Source organism: Cyprinodon variegatus, unplaced genomic scaffold (genome assembly GCF_000732505.1).
Source record: "Cyprinodon variegatus isolate N-32 unplaced genomic scaffold, C_variegatus-1.0 Scaffold128, whole genome shotgun sequence".
NCBI classification, from domain to species: Eukaryota; Metazoa; Chordata; class Actinopteri; order Cyprinodontiformes; family Cyprinodontidae; genus Cyprinodon; species Cyprinodon variegatus.
The window spans coordinates 167,152-184,140 of record NW_015150581.1 but is presented as its reverse complement, the minus strand read 5'-3'; the positions used below and the strand labels follow the sequence as shown (position 1 = coordinate 184,140).

At 35.8% G+C, this 16,989-nt stretch overlaps 2 protein-coding genes across 2 annotated transcripts; both read right to left on the bottom strand.

Moving 5' to 3' along the window:
* Positions 1–2,089: 2,089 nt before the first annotated feature.
* ndufa4 (NDUFA4, mitochondrial complex associated) lies at positions 2,090–4,369 on the bottom strand. The gene is made up of 4 exons (XM_015375968.1): positions 4,211–4,369; positions 2,701–2,789; positions 2,539–2,599; positions 2,090–2,359 (listed from the first exon to the last, which is right to left on the bottom strand). The coding sequence occupies exons 1-4, from the start codon at positions 4,256–4,258 to the stop codon at positions 2,303–2,305; spliced, it is 255 nt and encodes an 84-aa protein (XP_015231454.1). The 5' UTR covers positions 4,259–4,369; the 3' UTR covers positions 2,090–2,302.
* A 1,539-nt stretch (positions 4,370–5,908) lies between these two features.
* On the bottom strand, positions 5,909–16,280 carry LOC107085596 (protein FAM117A-like). Its single transcript, XM_015376030.1, has 8 exons — positions 15,606–16,280; positions 13,476–13,621; positions 12,706–12,807; positions 12,260–12,376; positions 10,038–10,166; positions 9,745–9,913; positions 9,466–9,628; positions 5,909–8,744 (listed from the first exon to the last, which is right to left on the bottom strand). The coding sequence occupies exons 1-8, from the start codon at positions 15,727–15,729 to the stop codon at positions 8,453–8,455; spliced, it is 1,242 nt and encodes a 413-aa protein (XP_015231516.1). The 5' UTR covers positions 15,730–16,280; the 3' UTR covers positions 5,909–8,452.
* Positions 16,281–16,989: the final 709 nt, after the last annotated feature.

The window sequence follows — 16,989 nt, the reverse complement described above, 5'->3', positions numbered from 1 at the left end:
TGCAGCAGATTCCTGTCATGTCATGAAATACTTGGATGACTGCAGTTGTTGGGTGCATCACAGATGAATAAGAAGCTGAGTACAGGGAGCCGGTGGACCCCTTTGTGAAACGGTGTAGAAACTAACTGTGACCAAAGAAAGGAGATGATTGTAGATTTCAGAAGAATCAGGAACAAGTCAAACCCTAATACAATCAAGGGAGAAGTGGAGGTGGTGGAGGAGCATAAATCCTTGGTGTTTATCTGTGCAACAAAAGGAAGCTGATGTTTGCAGCGAGTTGCTTCAAACACTAACTTCCCTTTGGAATCAATAAAGAATTTTTGAATTGAATTTTCCGATGCTTAATGTTTGTACGTTGTGGAACAAAAAGTCAAAGTCGCTGGAGTCTCCTCCAAGCAGGACATGTCTATAAAAGGTAAGAAAACCTTCCCCTGTGTAACGATCATTCTTTAACCTATTTTTCATATTGTGTCAAACAGAGGGTGAATATTATTTGAGGTCCTGTGCAGCCTCATGCAGAGAATGTCTGCCTGATACGACAGAAGCTGATTCTAGAGACAATTCTCTATTTCTTCTAATCTTCCAGATCTTTATTTATAAAAGACACAGTGAATGATATTGATATTGAATGAACAGTATTCTGTTCTGCAAACCCCAGATAGAAGATGATTGTCCGTCTCATGATTTTTCTTAAAACAGTGAAGTCTTTCCCCACTTTGGAGTGATAGTAATTCTCTTAACTGTTTTGATAATTAAAAACAACCCGGAATAGTATTTATATGCTTGTGATTAATCAGAGTTTGAATTTAAAGTATTAAAGTAACCTCTGTGGCTCCTACTGTACTGGCAGCTCTTTGGTGAAGTAGCCTAAACTGCTGAAATGTAAATATTAGTATGAAAGCAGAGGCAGTGACAGTCCGACTTGTTGGAGAAACCGCTCCAGAAATGAAATTCACGGAGTACAGATCAAAGGATTTCACGTTTTTCAAAGAATTACTTTTGTCTTTTTAGCCTTAAATGGTTGGAATTACATCTTGTAAAGAAAAGAAATGAAAAATCAATATAACCAATCTGAAGGTTTCAGATGCCTGATTATCTCACTGTGCTCTTGAAACATTTTCCTCATAGTATTACATTTATTCATCATATAACTGTTAACTTTTTAAATCAGATTAAAAAAAAAGTTTTTTTTTAAATAATTTTTAATGTTTGACATCTTTTATAGATTTTGCTGTTATTTTTCTCACTCTTTGGTCTTTTTCTATTTTTTTTTTTTTATTAAATTCTAAATGTTATTATTAAGAAAAATATTCCAGACATGCTGACAGTTAAATATCATTAAACCAGTAAATAATTGTTTTTAAGCTTTTTTTTCCCACCAACCCTAAGGCAGCAGCTTTTTCTTAAAGATAGTATATAAACATACGGTAATGTGTTTTTTAATATAAAAAGCCATTTCAGATTGACACTTAGGCACTGCTAAGTGATTAAGTATTTATTCCTGATGCAGTATTTACCCAAATACAATGTGTTTAAAAAGCAAACAGATTCCAAAGCATTCAAGTTTTTTTTAAAGGGTTAGACTCATGATGGATGTCAGCATAGATGGCAGTGGAACTAAAACACAATATAACCCCACTAATTATCAGCTTCAGCTTGTAAATCAAGATTAGATTCCTGCATGATTTATATTTCTATCTGATTTGTTTCTGTGCACATTTGCTGCTTATAGACTCAGCAAAAGCTGTTTGCTTTGCTGTACGCTTGCTTCATCCCAGTTAATAATGAAAATGCATTATTTAAAACGTAATGGTGATTAGGTGTGTCTTAGATCCATGCTGGGTATTGCAAACTGGGAGGATTGGTTACATAAGGTCTGCCTTGCAATAATTTTCAATAGAAGGTGGCATACTTTTTGATAGGGTAATATGGTACATTGCCCATACTGCTACTGTTCAATCCAAAACAACATGAGCTTATTTTCTGTAGTAGAGAGATTAAAGCTGAAGTGAAAGGATGTTTGAATGTAAAGGTTCGGCAGCTGTTGTGATTATTCTTCGATTACATACAAAAATATTCTCTGAGGACAAAAGTTTTAAGAGTTTTAATAATTTACAACACATAAAAGTAAAATAAAAAGAAGAATTCACCAATGAATTCTATAGGTTTATGATCCCTTCCCCCTTTCCTGCTGATAATTAACTGTTAAATGACCAAAATTCAAACTGAACTGGGTCTTTTAAGGGTCTGCGATTGGACAGAAAGTGCATGATCTCCGGACACAGCTGTGAGGACTCCCATCTTAGAAATCTGGTCCTTCCTTCTTCAGTTTGGAGTAATCCATGTTGACTTTGAAAAACTGAAAAAAATGAACACAGGGCAAGAAAAAGGGGGAGAAATACACACGATCAGGGTGAGGAAGGCAATGTGGACTTTGATGCTTGATAAGAGCAAAGTCACAGCTGGTGTTTTAAGCTGCATTAAAGATGTAATAATGATTAACCCTTTATGGGTTTGTATGCATGCTGCAGCTCTTACTTTGTACTGCTGATTAGGCTCCAGCTTGTTCCAGGGTTCGGGATTATTTTTACGATCCCAACTGAGGATGACATATTGTAGAGATTAATATATGCTGATTAAAGGGAAAAAGGAAAAAAAAAAAACAAGATGTGAGCTTCAGTCTTGCTCTCAGATACTTACCAGACGTCGGGATTTTTAATAGCCAGTCTGGCCAAGTACAGCATGCTCATCGTGGCCCCACCACCGATGAAGATGAAGAGGGGGATCAACTGGAAGCCAGAAGGAGACATGGTATTAAAACAAAGCAAATAATGTTCATACACTTAATAACAATTACTAACTCTGACTTTGAAAAATGGATAATAAAACAGTTGCTGGGAAATAAATCAATGACGTTTCATATATACAGTGGTTTTCAGTCAAACACCAGCTTTAAATTACGTTAAAAATATAATAAAGTGATGAATAATTGTTTAAACTTTAATATTGCTTAGACTGTACAATTAATAATAAAACATTATATCAGTTTACTGCCTTCAGTACTTATTGCATTTTTAGATTATAATCTATAGAACTCACCTATATCAGTCCGCCCTTATGCAGAATAATAAAATCCCAGATCATAATACTGCTCCTACCATGTTTCATTGTGAAAAGGTTTATTTATTCCAATAAATATTTCTACTCCATAATAGTTATAATAGCTACTGGATGTTTTCACTAACAGGAAAAACAAACCCAAACATTTTTAATCAGAGATTGGGTTTTCCATTATCGGAGGCACATTTTCCACCCCAACAATTGATCTATTTCATGATAGGAAGGGTTTAAAATGATTTGTCATGGCTATTTTGTTTTTCACCCCCAATAAACCGGGCGGTTCATTAAAAATGTGGATTCTTTTGAGATTAAGTGAATTACATTTCCTGGTTGAGATCTTTTTTTTTCATTGGTTAGTCATAGGGAAATAACGGTCTCTTTTCTTGCAATAGGATGTTGAAACCAGCTAAACAAACTGGCATTTCAGTGAGTCACAGACCAGCAGAGCACATAAACATATCAGTGGTCTATTTATATGATCCCTGCCGTAAAGCAGACTGTTTCACCCCGTCGTCCTTGGAAAAATAGACTTCACTCTGCCCTGTATGGAAATCATACGTGCTTTGTCGACTTGCATTCATGGCTGCAGAGATAATCCCCTCATTTGGACATTTCCTCTGTAGAATATCTAGAATCATAAATCTGGTGAAGCTCCTCAATGTGAAGCGCAGCCAATCCGAGCAGGTGAAAGGGAATAAACGCGCACAAAAAAAAAAAAAAAAAAAAAAATAATCTATCCAATTAGGATGCTTTTACATTAATAAAACACTAGAAACAAAACCAGTTTAGGTGCGTTAGGGTTTTAATAACCCTTTCTTATTTAAACTATTTGTTTTTTGAGGAATTTAATAGAAATGAATAGATTTCTGTCAGATTTAAGGGAATAATAAAAAAAAAACGTTTCATTCAGAAGAATAAAAATCTTTTTATCTGCCATTTATTAAGTGATCGTCCTTTGGTCTGTAATTTGGGGCATTTTAGTAATCGGGGGCGCGCCTCCTCCCCAAAGCGCACCGCGATGAATGGCTTCAATGTCAAATAGGATCAAATGTTTAAAAAAAAAAAAAAATTCCTATTGTTTGAGACTTACAGATGGGTGAGTCTTGACTTGCTTCGCGACGACCGAGAACATGGACATGGTTGAGGGGTCTTGTAGCAACCAGCTGGTTTATAAAAATGTGCGGACAGGCGCGGAGCGCTGCTGCGGTTGTTTTTCTGCAGGCCTGAAGGAACGCTGCAGAGCCCCACACCCCCTCCTCTGCAGTCAGCCAATCCCAGCCTGATACACGAACCCCAGCATTACAGCGGCACAGTGCTACGGAAGAGGATGAGGGCCACTGGAAAAATTTAATAAATTAACCGGTTTTTAAATTTTATTTCAGTATAATATGAGAAAAAAATTCTTTTTTAGAATTCTGATTTTAATCTCAAAATTCTGCCTTTTTTCTCAGAATTCTGACTTTTTTCTCAGAATTCTGCCCTTTTTCTTAGAATTCTGATTTTAATCTCAGAATTCTGACTTTTTTTCTCACAATTCTGACTTTAATCTCAAAATTCTGCCCTTTTCTCCGAATTCTGATTTTAATCTCAGAATTCTGCCTTTTTTTCTCATAATTCTGACTTTTTTCTGAGAATTCTGCCCTTTTTCTTAGAATTCTGATTTTAATCTCAGAATTCTGACTTTTTTTCTCAGAATTCTGACTTAAATCTCAAAATTCTGACTTTTTCTCTGAATTCTGATTTTAATCTCAGAATTCTGATTTTAATCTCAGAATTCTGACTTTTTTCTCAAAATTCTTATCTCACAATTCTGACCTTAATCTCAAAATTCTGCCTTTTTCTCCGAATTCTGATTTTAATCTCAGAATTCTTCCTTTTTTCTCAGAATTATGACTTTAATCTCAGAATTCTGACTGAATTCTGACAGCTAACAAACATGTTAGCATCAACCCGTGTTTGTTTTAGAGACTAAACTAGCTCTCTTGTTTTAATCACCTTCTGCTCTTCCATTAATGAAATAGCATCACAGGGGAACCCTCGTGTCCCCTAAATTAAAATCGCCTAATTCAATCTTTTTCCACCAATGTGTTACTGGCCCGCCCAAACAACTCACATCTTTGTCAGTGAAGCTGTGTGCTCCTGCATCTCTTCCTTCATGGTGCACATCTACATTAAGATCCGAAATTCGGAGATTAAAGTCAAAATTGTGAGAAAAATGTAAAGCACTTTGAATTGTCCTTGTAAAGAATTTTGTCCTTGTCAGAATTCTGACTTTAATCTCAAATTTTGCTATACAAATAAACTTGTCTTCTTTCACTTTTTTTTATGAAAACCAAAACATTTAGTCAGAAAGCTGGAAATGCAAAACTGGATTGCCTTTACACATCACTTTTAAAACTGTGGAAAAACAAACAGTTAAAAAACGCATTTAGTAGACAAGAGAAGAAGGAATTATGAAATGGCATTTAAATCGCAATTTCACTGCTCAAATTGAGCACATGCCAGCAGAGGGCAGCAATGAGTCAGTTTGTCTAAACCTCCTGCTAAACTTTTCTTCATGCAAATATACCAGTCTCAATTTTACATTAATATATAAAGGAGGTCAAAAGCAATTAGAGAAATGACACATAAGGTTTATTGTCACAATATATTTATGTGGACCAAACCTGAGAGAACAGCACATTCCCAACATCCAAAAAGACGAAATAAACATTTTGTATGATGGAAAACAGGTTTGTAAAATACGCTGAAATAACAGGTTGGTCAGATCAATCAACTTTCAATCCCCATCCTCTCTCTCACACAAACGCACAAATCTATAAGACAGCACATCAAAAAACAAGTGAAGGGGGGAAAATCCTCTCCTGGAAGTGCATAAAACTCCACCCGATGATGAAACACCAACAGAACAAAACTACAAATAACAGAAGTTCATTTTTTTTTTTAGCTTATGCTGCAGGTAACTAATAACGAAATAAAAAACACACTTTACTATCATCAGAAAGAAATGCAAACAAATGTAATATGTAAAAAACAAACAACAAAACAATTGCAACTCAAAAGGTAGCAGTTCAATTTGTGCAAACATGTCTACCAGAAATAAAACTAGTTGATCGACTTGTCAGCTTGGCAGAACAAAAACATAACTGAGCAAACATTAAAGAGACATCTATACCACTAAAACTGGTTAGGTAGTCAACTAGGCTTTGGAACATCAAAACTATCAACATAGCATCAATAATAATACATCTAGAAAATGAAAAAATAATGTTTTTATCAACTAACTCATATTTTTTTTTCTTTTACATAAACTGTAAAACAAGAACGCATGGCCTGAAGTTATTTGGCATAAATGTTTCCAGATCTAACGTAAATTTCCCTTCAGTCTATCATAAAAAAAAAGAAAACTCGACTTCATTGTCTTCTCTTGAATCAAGCAAAGATTACCGGCTGATTTGTCATGCACTAGCAACAGGTGCAACACAGAGTTACACTTAAATATATTTGAATACTTAAAAAGCAAGAAAACTCCTTTTAACAACAGGTCGGTGTTTTCATGAGAGCTACTCTCCGGTTTGGACAGAAATCAGGAAACAACATATTCTTTGGGGGGAAAAAAGGGGAATCTATGCAGGAAATGAGTGACTAATTATCCAACAAAGCCTAAAGATCAAGGCTTCATTTCCAGTATTTTCGGTCAATAAATCAAATTTCAATGGGAGCAGTTCATGGGAAGAAAAACTGTAGCTTATAAAGTATTTTCTTTTCGTTACAATGGATCTCAAGTGTACATATCCCGGTTAAAATGTCAGGTTTTTGTTATGAAAAAAACTGAAATTTCTGATAATTTGCTCCATTTCTCCCCACTTTTAATGTAACATAATCCACGCAGTTTAACTTTGAAAAAGAAAAACTATTTGTTGGAGGGAAGAAAAAAAAAGAACTATAACCTAGATCAATAAGTGTGCACTCTTCTAAACTAATACAAAGTTGTAGCATATTTGGTTTAATTACAGCTTTCAGTCTTTGAGTTTAAAATCCAGCATCAAATCCAGCGAATCTGTTTAAACCTCACATACAGTTCTGCTCTTGGTGGGAATTTCCTGATATTGACGTCCATTTATTACCAAGAAAAGGATCTGACTGCACAAAGCTGGTAATCAGAAGGTTAAGAAACAGGATTTATAGCAATAAATTAGGAAACATTTCAGAAAATGTCCCAAAATATGTCAAAAACACTAAATGGAAACTGATTAGGGAAGCTACTATCTGGTTAACAGTGACAAAGTATTTTTATCAAAAAACTTCAGGATTTTTGAAAATAAAGCTCCTAAGTTAAAGCGATCTTTTAAATATACTAAAATATATATTCTAAATTGATGTAATATGAATGTTAAGAAAAGGCAGAAGAGAAATACAGATTTTACTCTGTGGAGGAGCTGTGGATTAGGGTGATGGCCAGGAGGCCCTCCAACACCAAGGTACTGATCAACAATAATAGCAATAAAGATTTTCCAATGATTTTTGAGAAGCTCGTATATTTTATATACAATCTCCAGTAAATGGACACCAATAATTTATTTACATAAAATCCTTTCAGATTATTTTAATTTTATTTTTATTTGTCTCATTAAAAAAAGCAACTTGGTTTTATGTGGAGACTTGAAATCAGAGTCAGCCAGGGACATTAATCATTTTTGGATCGACTTTGCATTCATAAGTCAAGAAAAGAATTAGAAGAGAGAAAAGTTTGAGTTTTCAAATGACAAAGACCTAAAGTCCAGAACTGGATCTGGCTAAAAATAATCGGTAAAGCTTGAGGAGAGGACTTAATCTGACTGAATTGGAGACATTTCTTTCCTAGTAGAGTGGCCAAATAGTTGTCATATAAATATGTGACATGTTTAGAAAATAGCCTCCGCCCTAAGAAAAGAAAAATCTGTGGTTGAATCCAAAACTGCTTCAAACTGTCAGTATAATGTGCACACTTATTCAAACAGGTTCCTGCGACTTCAACCCCCCGCCCCCACAACAGGTTTGGTTTGAGCTGAACTGTGTATGATATTTACCACATTAGAGAGAGAAAATGTTTTTAAACTCTGCATCATGGCCTCTGTTTTTACATAACAAAACCTTAAATCTTACCAGGAGGGTTACACTACTGAAACTCACTGCATACTTGTTCAACTCCCCGTTGAATAACAATGTTAGTAATGTCAAATAATTTTAAAATAAGAAACCTCCCTCCCCGAAAGAGCATTAAAAACATGCCTTTCCTCATCCAGTTAAACATTTGCATGGTCATTTTCACAGAAAAGAGCTGCAGCTACGTTTAGAAGGCGAGGCCTTCTCCCGAACCGTCACCCAGGACAGTGGAGGCTGCGGGCGGATCAGGAGAGGAAGCCCGGTTCCCAGACGAAGCAGTCTGGCAGGAGCTCAATCCTTGGCTTGAACAGTTTCCGACGGGAGAGACTGTGAGGCTGCGGATCAACATGTCCATGGAAGGAAACAGGGGCTTCAGGAGGCTGACAGGACAGAAGGCTGAGCCTCCATGGGGGGTGAAGTTCACCTTGTTGGGATCGGGGCAGGAGGAGACCAGGGCCTGTTTGTGCTGAAGTGGAATACTACAGAAGAAATTCAAATTTAGTCAAACTATTTGGATTCAAGAATGTATGAATGACCACAGGTTCCAATAAAACAAAAAGTATGTCCAACGTGCCTGGCAGAGACACTTTATATTTTCACTTTAAACAGGAAGCAATGAGTTTAGCTTCTGATACACATTAAGAAAAAAAATAAAAATAAAGACCAACATGAAACTGCAGCTTCAGAAAATTCATAAAAAGATCAAACATGTTTCATCTCAGTATTCATACTGAAGAAAACAAAAAGATAACCTGACAAATATTCTGAAGTTAAAAAGATTGAAACTTTTAACTGTCAATGATTCCTAATAAAAAACGTGTTAATTGAACTAGTTAAAATCTTAAAAAAAAAAAAAAAAAAAAAATCCTTTAACATAGTGATTGGGTGGATTGCAGATATTCATGGTTTCAATCTCAATGAAAAAACAACATTTTCAGATGGGAGATATGGAATAAATATCAATTACCGGTAGCTAAGATTCACCTTTTGGGAGGTTATTTAAATTGGCAAACTAAGAAAATGTGTCTTATCTTTCCTGAAAAAGAATAATTTGATCATTCAAGACCCAAAGTGTCAAAAACCTCTAAATTCGGCTTTTTGAACTGTTTGTATAAAACATTAACTGTTATGCCAACATTAAAAACCATCTGGACGATATAAAGCTCCACCTGGACAGAGAGCAAAATGAGAAGAAAGTACCTGAACTCCTCCCAGACTCGGACCTTCTCGCAGCCCTCTGGAGGCTCTCTCTGGAAGCAGAAACTTTTGTTGAGTCCTGGAGAGGTGGAGATTTGTGGTGGCAGAGGCAGCTCAGCCTCACTTTGGGAGGTCACTGGAGACACTAGACATTTCTCTGCTGAACCTGAAACAAAGAACAAAAACATCTTTTAATAGAAGAAAGCTGCAAATAATGTATTTTGTGTGCTAAGTTTTTAAGAATCATACAGAGACTGTATAAAGTGACATCAATAAACTAGCCTTGGTGAGGGTCCAGAGGAGCATCTAGAGAGTAAGGTTGAGGTGAGGAGGAAGGGGATGAGCAGCAGGAGGATGAGGACAAAGGTGTGGTGGCACAGTCGCTCTGTGAACCGCTGCTGCAGCTGTGCAGAGGGATGGGAGCACGGTGACCGTCTGGGACTTCAAGTAGCTGTTAGCATAGAAAACGACATACTGTACATCAGACACCTCTGTTCTTTAGCTGAGGAGAAAGAGTCAGAGAAAACCCAGCTTATCATCATGAACCTTTTCTGTGGATCTCAGGAAACGCTCACCTTATGCTGCGGAGGTGGAGACTGGCTGATGAACATGCCCTCCAGCTCCTGGTTGAGGCCCTCCACACTGCAGCGCAGTCGGGGGACGAGGGTAGAGAGCGGAGACACTGGGATGGGCACAGGCTGCGTCTGAGGAACCAAAATATTCATCTGATTTTAGCTTCTAAACTTGCAAAGGTGAAAATAAAGGCTTCTCTTAAAAGAGGTTTTTAAATCTTCTAAGAAATTTATTTATGAGCTTGGGTAAGGAGGTGGTGTTGAACATTATCTAAAAGTATAAGTTCACTTAAAATTACTTTTTTGACAGGGATCAGGACGGAGTCCCTAAACAGGGACTGGAGTTCGTAGCTGATGCAACATTCCAAAAGAGAGTTTTTTCTGCCATTAGACATGAGGCTAGCTGAAGCTAAGAACTGGATCATTAAAAATGACAAGCAACTCATGTCTTTCTGCATTAAGGAAGTTAAATGTAGCCGTGTTATAGAGAAGAGTGAGACAAAACTCCTTAAAAGCATTGGAACAGACCGAGTTACAGTATACAGAAGACCAGTTATTTTTGATAGCAATACTAGTTTGGCTTTTTTGTTGTTAGTATAAAGATAAATATTCTAGGGCTGCAACTAACAATTATTTTGCAAATCGAATAATCTGTTAATCATTTTTTTGATTTATCGCTTAATAATTGGCTAGCCAAAGGTTCCTTAAAGAATAATTTTTATGAAATTAAACCAGGTGAAATTTTTCCACCTGAGGGGTTCTGGATAGAACATATTGAGAGAAATAATTTTTTTCTTTTCTCTTAAATGTAAAATTTTTACAATCTCAATATAATAACTGCTCTAGGTAGGTCAGCTAAAGGCATGTTTTTTTGTTGGTAATTATTTAAATAATCGATAAATCACGATTAATCTGATTAATTGTTTCAGCCCTAAAATATTCTTTAATAAAACAACAAAAAACACTCCATAATGTTTGTTCTCTCATTATAAACATCCAAAAATCAAGAAGGTCAAAGGTTTAACACAAAGAAACAGGAGACAAGCCTTAATATTTCACATCAATACTGAAGATCACCTCTGAAGGCTTAAATATGGAATAAGGATTTATTTCAGCTCACTATCTAACTAGAATCCATCACAAAGAGTTGTGAAGCAGAAACGATTGTGAACTGTTAAAAAGTACCAAGGGATTTCAGAATGAATGGGACATTTTTACAGACAGCAGCATTGGAGTAGGGTCATCAAATGATCTGAATTGACATGTATTTGAATCATTAAATAGATTTTGGCAGCATGCACCAGGACTTAGATCATGACACAAAGCTGAACTCTGAGAAAATTCCCTGAAAGTCAAGGCTGGATTGTCAGCCACACCCTCCCGATTCCACAGTGATTACAACTGCTATGGATGCTGAGAAGAAAACTATGATCCAAAACAGGCCTCTCTGCACATTTATTTCTGAACTATGATCTAAAAAGGTTTAATGACAAAAAAACCTTAGAGAACAGTAACTGATACCAAGAGCCTTAGAGAATAAAACAACATTATGCAACGGCAAAACGGATTAACTGAGTCAGCAGATTGACCCCCCCCCCAAAAAAAAGGTGTTAGTAAAAGAAAAGCAAATAACACTGCTGAGAATCTTTGGACAGGAAGGTGTTTGAGGAGGTGCTAGGCTCATGTTAGCTCATTTCCTTTCTGTTCTAATACTTGTTGATATCTCGGCCCATATCGTGGTTTGATTGCGGTTTAAAAATAAATGTGGTGTGCAGATAGAAATCGTGTAAATAGCTTTTCTCCCGCACCAACAAGTGCTGTGCTTTAAATGGCCGACTACCATCATAAAGAGCTGTGATGTGTTTCAGAATCAATACAGACATGTGGCTCAAAATTGACCTCAATACACTATGAGGATTTTCTCCACCGTGGTCACAGACCTAAAAAAAAATAAATAAGGCGTGCATTTTACAAGATTAAATGACCAGCTGCGCACAAAAGCAGAACTATTGATTAGTTTTAGGAGAAGGAGCAGAAGCACATGTGATGTAGTGTCCTTCCTGTTGCTTCAGTGTTTTATTTCATTCACTTCCTGTAAATAGTTGCACAGCTAACTTATTTATTAGCCATCAGCAATATAAGTCTGGAAACAAGCAGCCATGGTAGAAGGTTATAAACTCTCTATGGGTCACTGTGTTTGTTTGGTAAGGATAGCGCTTAAGTACCTGAGTTGCTCCTAGGCTACAGCTCCCATGAGGATTATAACACTGACAATCTCTGTCATGCACCCCAGAGGCTGCAGGCTTGCTCCCCTGCTGCAGCTGTTGTTTTAGTTTAGCGATCTGCAAAACAACACAGGTTTCCACCAATCAGATTTATGCATACATACAGCATTAGTAACTTGATTGATGCATGAATAGTAGGTTGAAAAGAACATTTTTAAATATATTGAAACTAGATGCCAGTAGTGTGTAGGTGATGATTCAGATATGGAGAGAGCTGAGGTATAAGTGGAAATCAGAAAACAGGAAGTTCCCTAGCAGCAGATGAGATCATTGCTCAGTAAAGTAAAAAGGAGTGCTTTTTTTTGTTGTTTTAGGGGTTGGTGGGCATGAATAATTAGAAAATTAAATATTAGAAAGTCTGTCGGACAGTAAAGGTGAAAACTGACCTCTCGCAGATGCTCAGTACTGCCCCATGATGCTGAGCGTTTGTGGCTGCTGCCGTAGCTAGCTCGCCTTCTTTGGGACTTCTCCACCCATGAGTCTGGGGTCTAAAGAAAAATAAACAAAAAAAGATCTTTATGTAACCTTACACAGGTTCTAGCTATCATCATATATTCAGATTCTATTCAAAATCTCCCCAGAGTCAATTTTCAAATATCTAGTCTAGGTCTAATCTGTATCAATCTAGTCACAAAGATCAGGAGGTTTTACTTTAATTGAGACGTGATATTCAAACAGTTAACACCCACAGACAATCTTTTCACGCTTTTAAAAAGAGCAAAAGAGCCAAAGAAACTGAAAAAAAAAAACAGAAGGTGGAGGATGTGGGCAACCGAAAAGCAGTGGCGAGTCCCTGCACACAGAGCAGAGAGGATGGGTGCAGCCAAAACAGCCTCATCAGCTGACTTCAGTCACTGTTCTCAAGGCTGTGGTTCACACTTTGTAATAGCTGTGCAAGACATCGACACTCCCTCCCTCTTACTCTCTCACCCACCCTTCCTTGCACCCACCCAACGTCTTCAAGCAAACTCTTTCGTTGCACAAACTGCAGGGTAATAAGACATTTAATAAATAAAAACATGACTCGAGCAGATCAGTCATTTTTAAACACATAAAACTCTACATCGACTGTCTGTTCCTCTGGGAGCGAAGCTTCCTTTCAAACTTTCACAGATTAAAATGATTATTTCCACATTTTTTTCCATCCAGATCTGACCTGGGTTGATTTGTCTTTACAGGAAGGACTGCAAGGGCCTTCAGGCTGTTTGGGCCAGTGTCCCTGCAGGTAGGTCCCGATGATGGCGTCCAGGGACATCGTCCGCCTCATGCCTGAGCTCAGCTGGTGCAGTTTATTTTTTCCAACTACAAATTTGGCAGAAATAGACAATACACTTAATGAATTCTATCTAGCGTCAGGAATTATTGTATTCATTGAAATAAACAAAGTTATTACATCTTATTGTCTCTTTGAGGAGTAATGAGCACAATTTTGCAACAAGTTCAGACATAATGGCTTAACTTATAAAGTACAGCTCTTATAAGTGGACATATCCAAAACAACAAATCTATCTCATGATCAGCATTTAACTTAAATATTATTGAATACATTAATTATTAGTTTTATGGCTTAGATCAAAATCAGTTATTATTTAAATAATGTGATACTAGGATTGTTTTATTCTCATCAAGTTCATTATCGAAAACCAGCCCTTGCTTATTATTGGTCAATATATATGTGTATATATTACTTTCCATACTTTTCACTTATAAACACATACTTAATATTTTACAGTACTTTATATGTTCAGTATAAAAAGAATCACATTAACAGCATCAATTAAAATTTTAATAATCGATTATTTTTCATTTGATTGCATCTCAGACTGGATTGCTGCTTTTAAAAACTTTTTTTAGTGATTACCTGAAATAAATGACAAGTCATGCAGCATATTGATTCTAGTATTATATGAACATTCGACAGAAAACAAATTAATAGCAGATATTAGTGAATGTAAAGACCGTGAAAAGGGCTTTTTTTAAAATAAACCAACTTTAAAAAAGAAAAAGAAAAACGAATCCAAATTGGGAAAAAAAAAAAATCACCTGTAAAAAAATACATAAAAAAATTGCATAACATTACATTATTTTAAGACTTTTTATTGTTTTGTTTTAAGCTCTGTGTTATGTTTAAGGGTTTTTCTCCCATATGCAGAGTTGAACTTAGTTTTATTTTAATATTGGGATCTAGAATAACAGATAAGACTAATTAAAAATTAAATAATATCTTTAAGAACATATAAGTGCTATAAAAAAAGAATTTGAAACCCCAAACTTTCTGGAGTTAACCTTTTTTTTAATAATTCGTATCATCTGCTTTGAGGTAAAACAACCGTTTTGTTTTTGGGGGAGGGGGGAAATCATTTTAAATACTTTTGGATAAAATATAAAACACTTTTAAGAGTAACATATTTAACTTAGAAAGTTGAGTTAATTTTAAAGGGTACTATTGTAACTCATGTTGCTCTTCTTTAACCCTTTATAGGGCTAGTTACCGTTTTTTGATCACTTGCATACCCCTGAGAAATGGACCCCCCTGTCCCTCAGTGAGATCTAGAAGCACAAGATCTATATCCAGCCATTCAGCAAAAATATTGTTACATGGCTGTTTTTCTTATTTTGCATTTGACCAATTAGATGAGCCATTGAATGATATATTACCTACTGTAAATTGTAAATTAAGTTTGAAAAAAGAATAACAAGTCAAGAAAAAGAGGTAAAAAGCTCATCGAAAAGTTAGAAAGTAAAGATAAAGGGTTAATAAGCCTCAAAGGTTATGAGTTTTTCATGAATTTTTTATAGAAGCACTTTTGTTATTCTTCTTAATATATTCGGGCAAGTTGGCATTTCTAATTTTTACCATCAAAATATCCATATTTTTTGAATGTTACAAAGATAATAAGGTCTTGTCTTGGATTCCAATAACACACTACAAAAATGATCTAAAAATTAGTTTAAATGTCTTAAAATAAGTGTATTTAACCTTAATTTGAGTAGATAAATAAGTAAATCTCCCAGTGGAAGGAGCATTTTTAACCTTAAAATCAGATTATTTGATATTATGCACTTGAAAAGGGAGACTTCACTTCATTTTTCCTTATTTTAAATGTATTTTCTTTTTTATTTATTTAAAGTGTCTCACTTACCTGCTCAATTCAACTTCAACTCTCCTATTTTAAGAGAAAATTACTTAATTTATTGCCCTATGAAGGGTCTGACCCCTCTGAGTGACTGCAGACTGTAAACTGGTTTTTCCCATGTAGTGTAAACAGGTGTTCCGGATTCATACCTGATTTGCCATCCCTCTGGTTCGGTCTGGGTTTGCTGGCCAGCCTGAAGGGAACAGTCGCTTTGAGAGGCTGCGGACCCAGAGAAGCAGGCCGGGGATGTCCAGCTCCAACTCGGCCAGACATGTTTACGATAACCAGCTTGAAAAACCAGTAAAACAAACAACAAAAACTACCTAAAACTGGTCTCCCAGCTCCAGGGGATGGAAAATGACCGCTGCTCGTAGCTGGGCTAAAGTTTTACCAACTCTTCCTCTTGTAGTGATGATGATGATGGTTACCAGTAAACCGTTACAAACTTCTCCATAACCTCAGAGTGAATTCAACAACTGACTTCACTCAGCTCGAAATATAAACGTTTTATTGTGCAGAAGCTGGTGTTAGTTTTTTTGTTGTTGTTCTCTGAGTCGTTGGCGAGTTAGCAGCTTAGCAAAGCAAAGTTTCTTTGTGAGGATGTTGAGATATTTCAGCCCTCTCTCGAACGAGGAAGCAGCTCCAGCTTAAAAAAAAAAAGTCACTCATCCGTCTTTAAAGCTCATTCAGATGCCTTCTTTCATTATGTTCCCTTTTTCAGGCCGATGTGTGTTTTTTCACGGCCTTAAAAGTTGCAAAAGTAGACGTGGAAGCCTTCCCCCCCACATTCAACGTACTGATTTTAATGGCAAACTCTTCAAACACTTCCAACACAACCACGCTGGAGTGGTTTTAATTATGCCAAACAGAAAGGCAGCTCTAACTCCTGATTGGTAAGTGTGGACTTCCTCATGAATCCTATTGGTCAAACCCCTATCAATCCCTCAGGCCTCAAACAATAAAATTCGCTGACTCCGCCCCCTGCTCGTACGTAACGTCCTACTTTTTGAAACTCTCTTAATCCTAAATATCACATTGTTAGGGATGTTAATTCTCTGATTTACTAATATACAGCATTATAAATTATTATACTGTTTCCTAAAACACACAGCTATGCATACTAATCACGTTTCCCATTCATTTAAAGCTGTTTGTCAGACAAAGTTGAACATAAGCATGTTTATATATATTTAAAAAAAAGATTTTTATATATATATATATATATATATATATATATATATATATATATAGTTTGAACATCACATATTTGGCATTGTTTCCATGTTTTGTTTAAATCTATTTTTGTTCTTATTTAAAGGGAAGTTAAATTGGTAAACATATGTTAATGCCCATATCTCTCACACAAGGTGTAAGGGTTTCTCTCATCTGTGAATTCTGGAAATTCAATTCAGTTAATACTTTGAAATACTTTGAATTTCAAAAGAGAATTGAAGTAACATTATTTGTTTAAAGAAATAAATAAATAAATATATATATATATATATATATATATATATATATATATATATATAT

Coding starts and splice junctions, on each gene's coding strand:
- ndufa4 (XM_015375968.1), bottom strand. CDS start 4,258: ATGTCCATGTTCTCGGTCGTCGCGAAGCAAGTCAAGACTCACCCATCT. Junction 2,790..4,210: donor AAGTCAAGACTCACCCATCT/GTAAGTCTCAAA, acceptor TCTGGCTTCCAG/TTGATCCCCCTCTTCATCTT. Junction 2,600..2,700: donor ATTAAAAATCCCGACGTCTG/GTAAGTATCTGA, acceptor TGTCATCCTCAG/TTGGGATCGTAAAAATAATC.
- LOC107085596 (XM_015376030.1), bottom strand. CDS start 15,729: ATGTCTGGCCGAGTTGGAGCTGGACATCCCCGGCCTGCTTCTCTGGGT. Junction 12,808..13,475: donor GTAAAGACAAATCAACCCAG/GTCAGATCTGGA, acceptor ATTTTTCTTTAG/ACCCCAGACTCATGGGTGGA. Junction 9,914..10,037: donor CTCCACCTCCGCAGCATAAG/GTGAGCGTTTCC, acceptor CTATGCTAACAG/CTACTTGAAGTCCCAGACGG.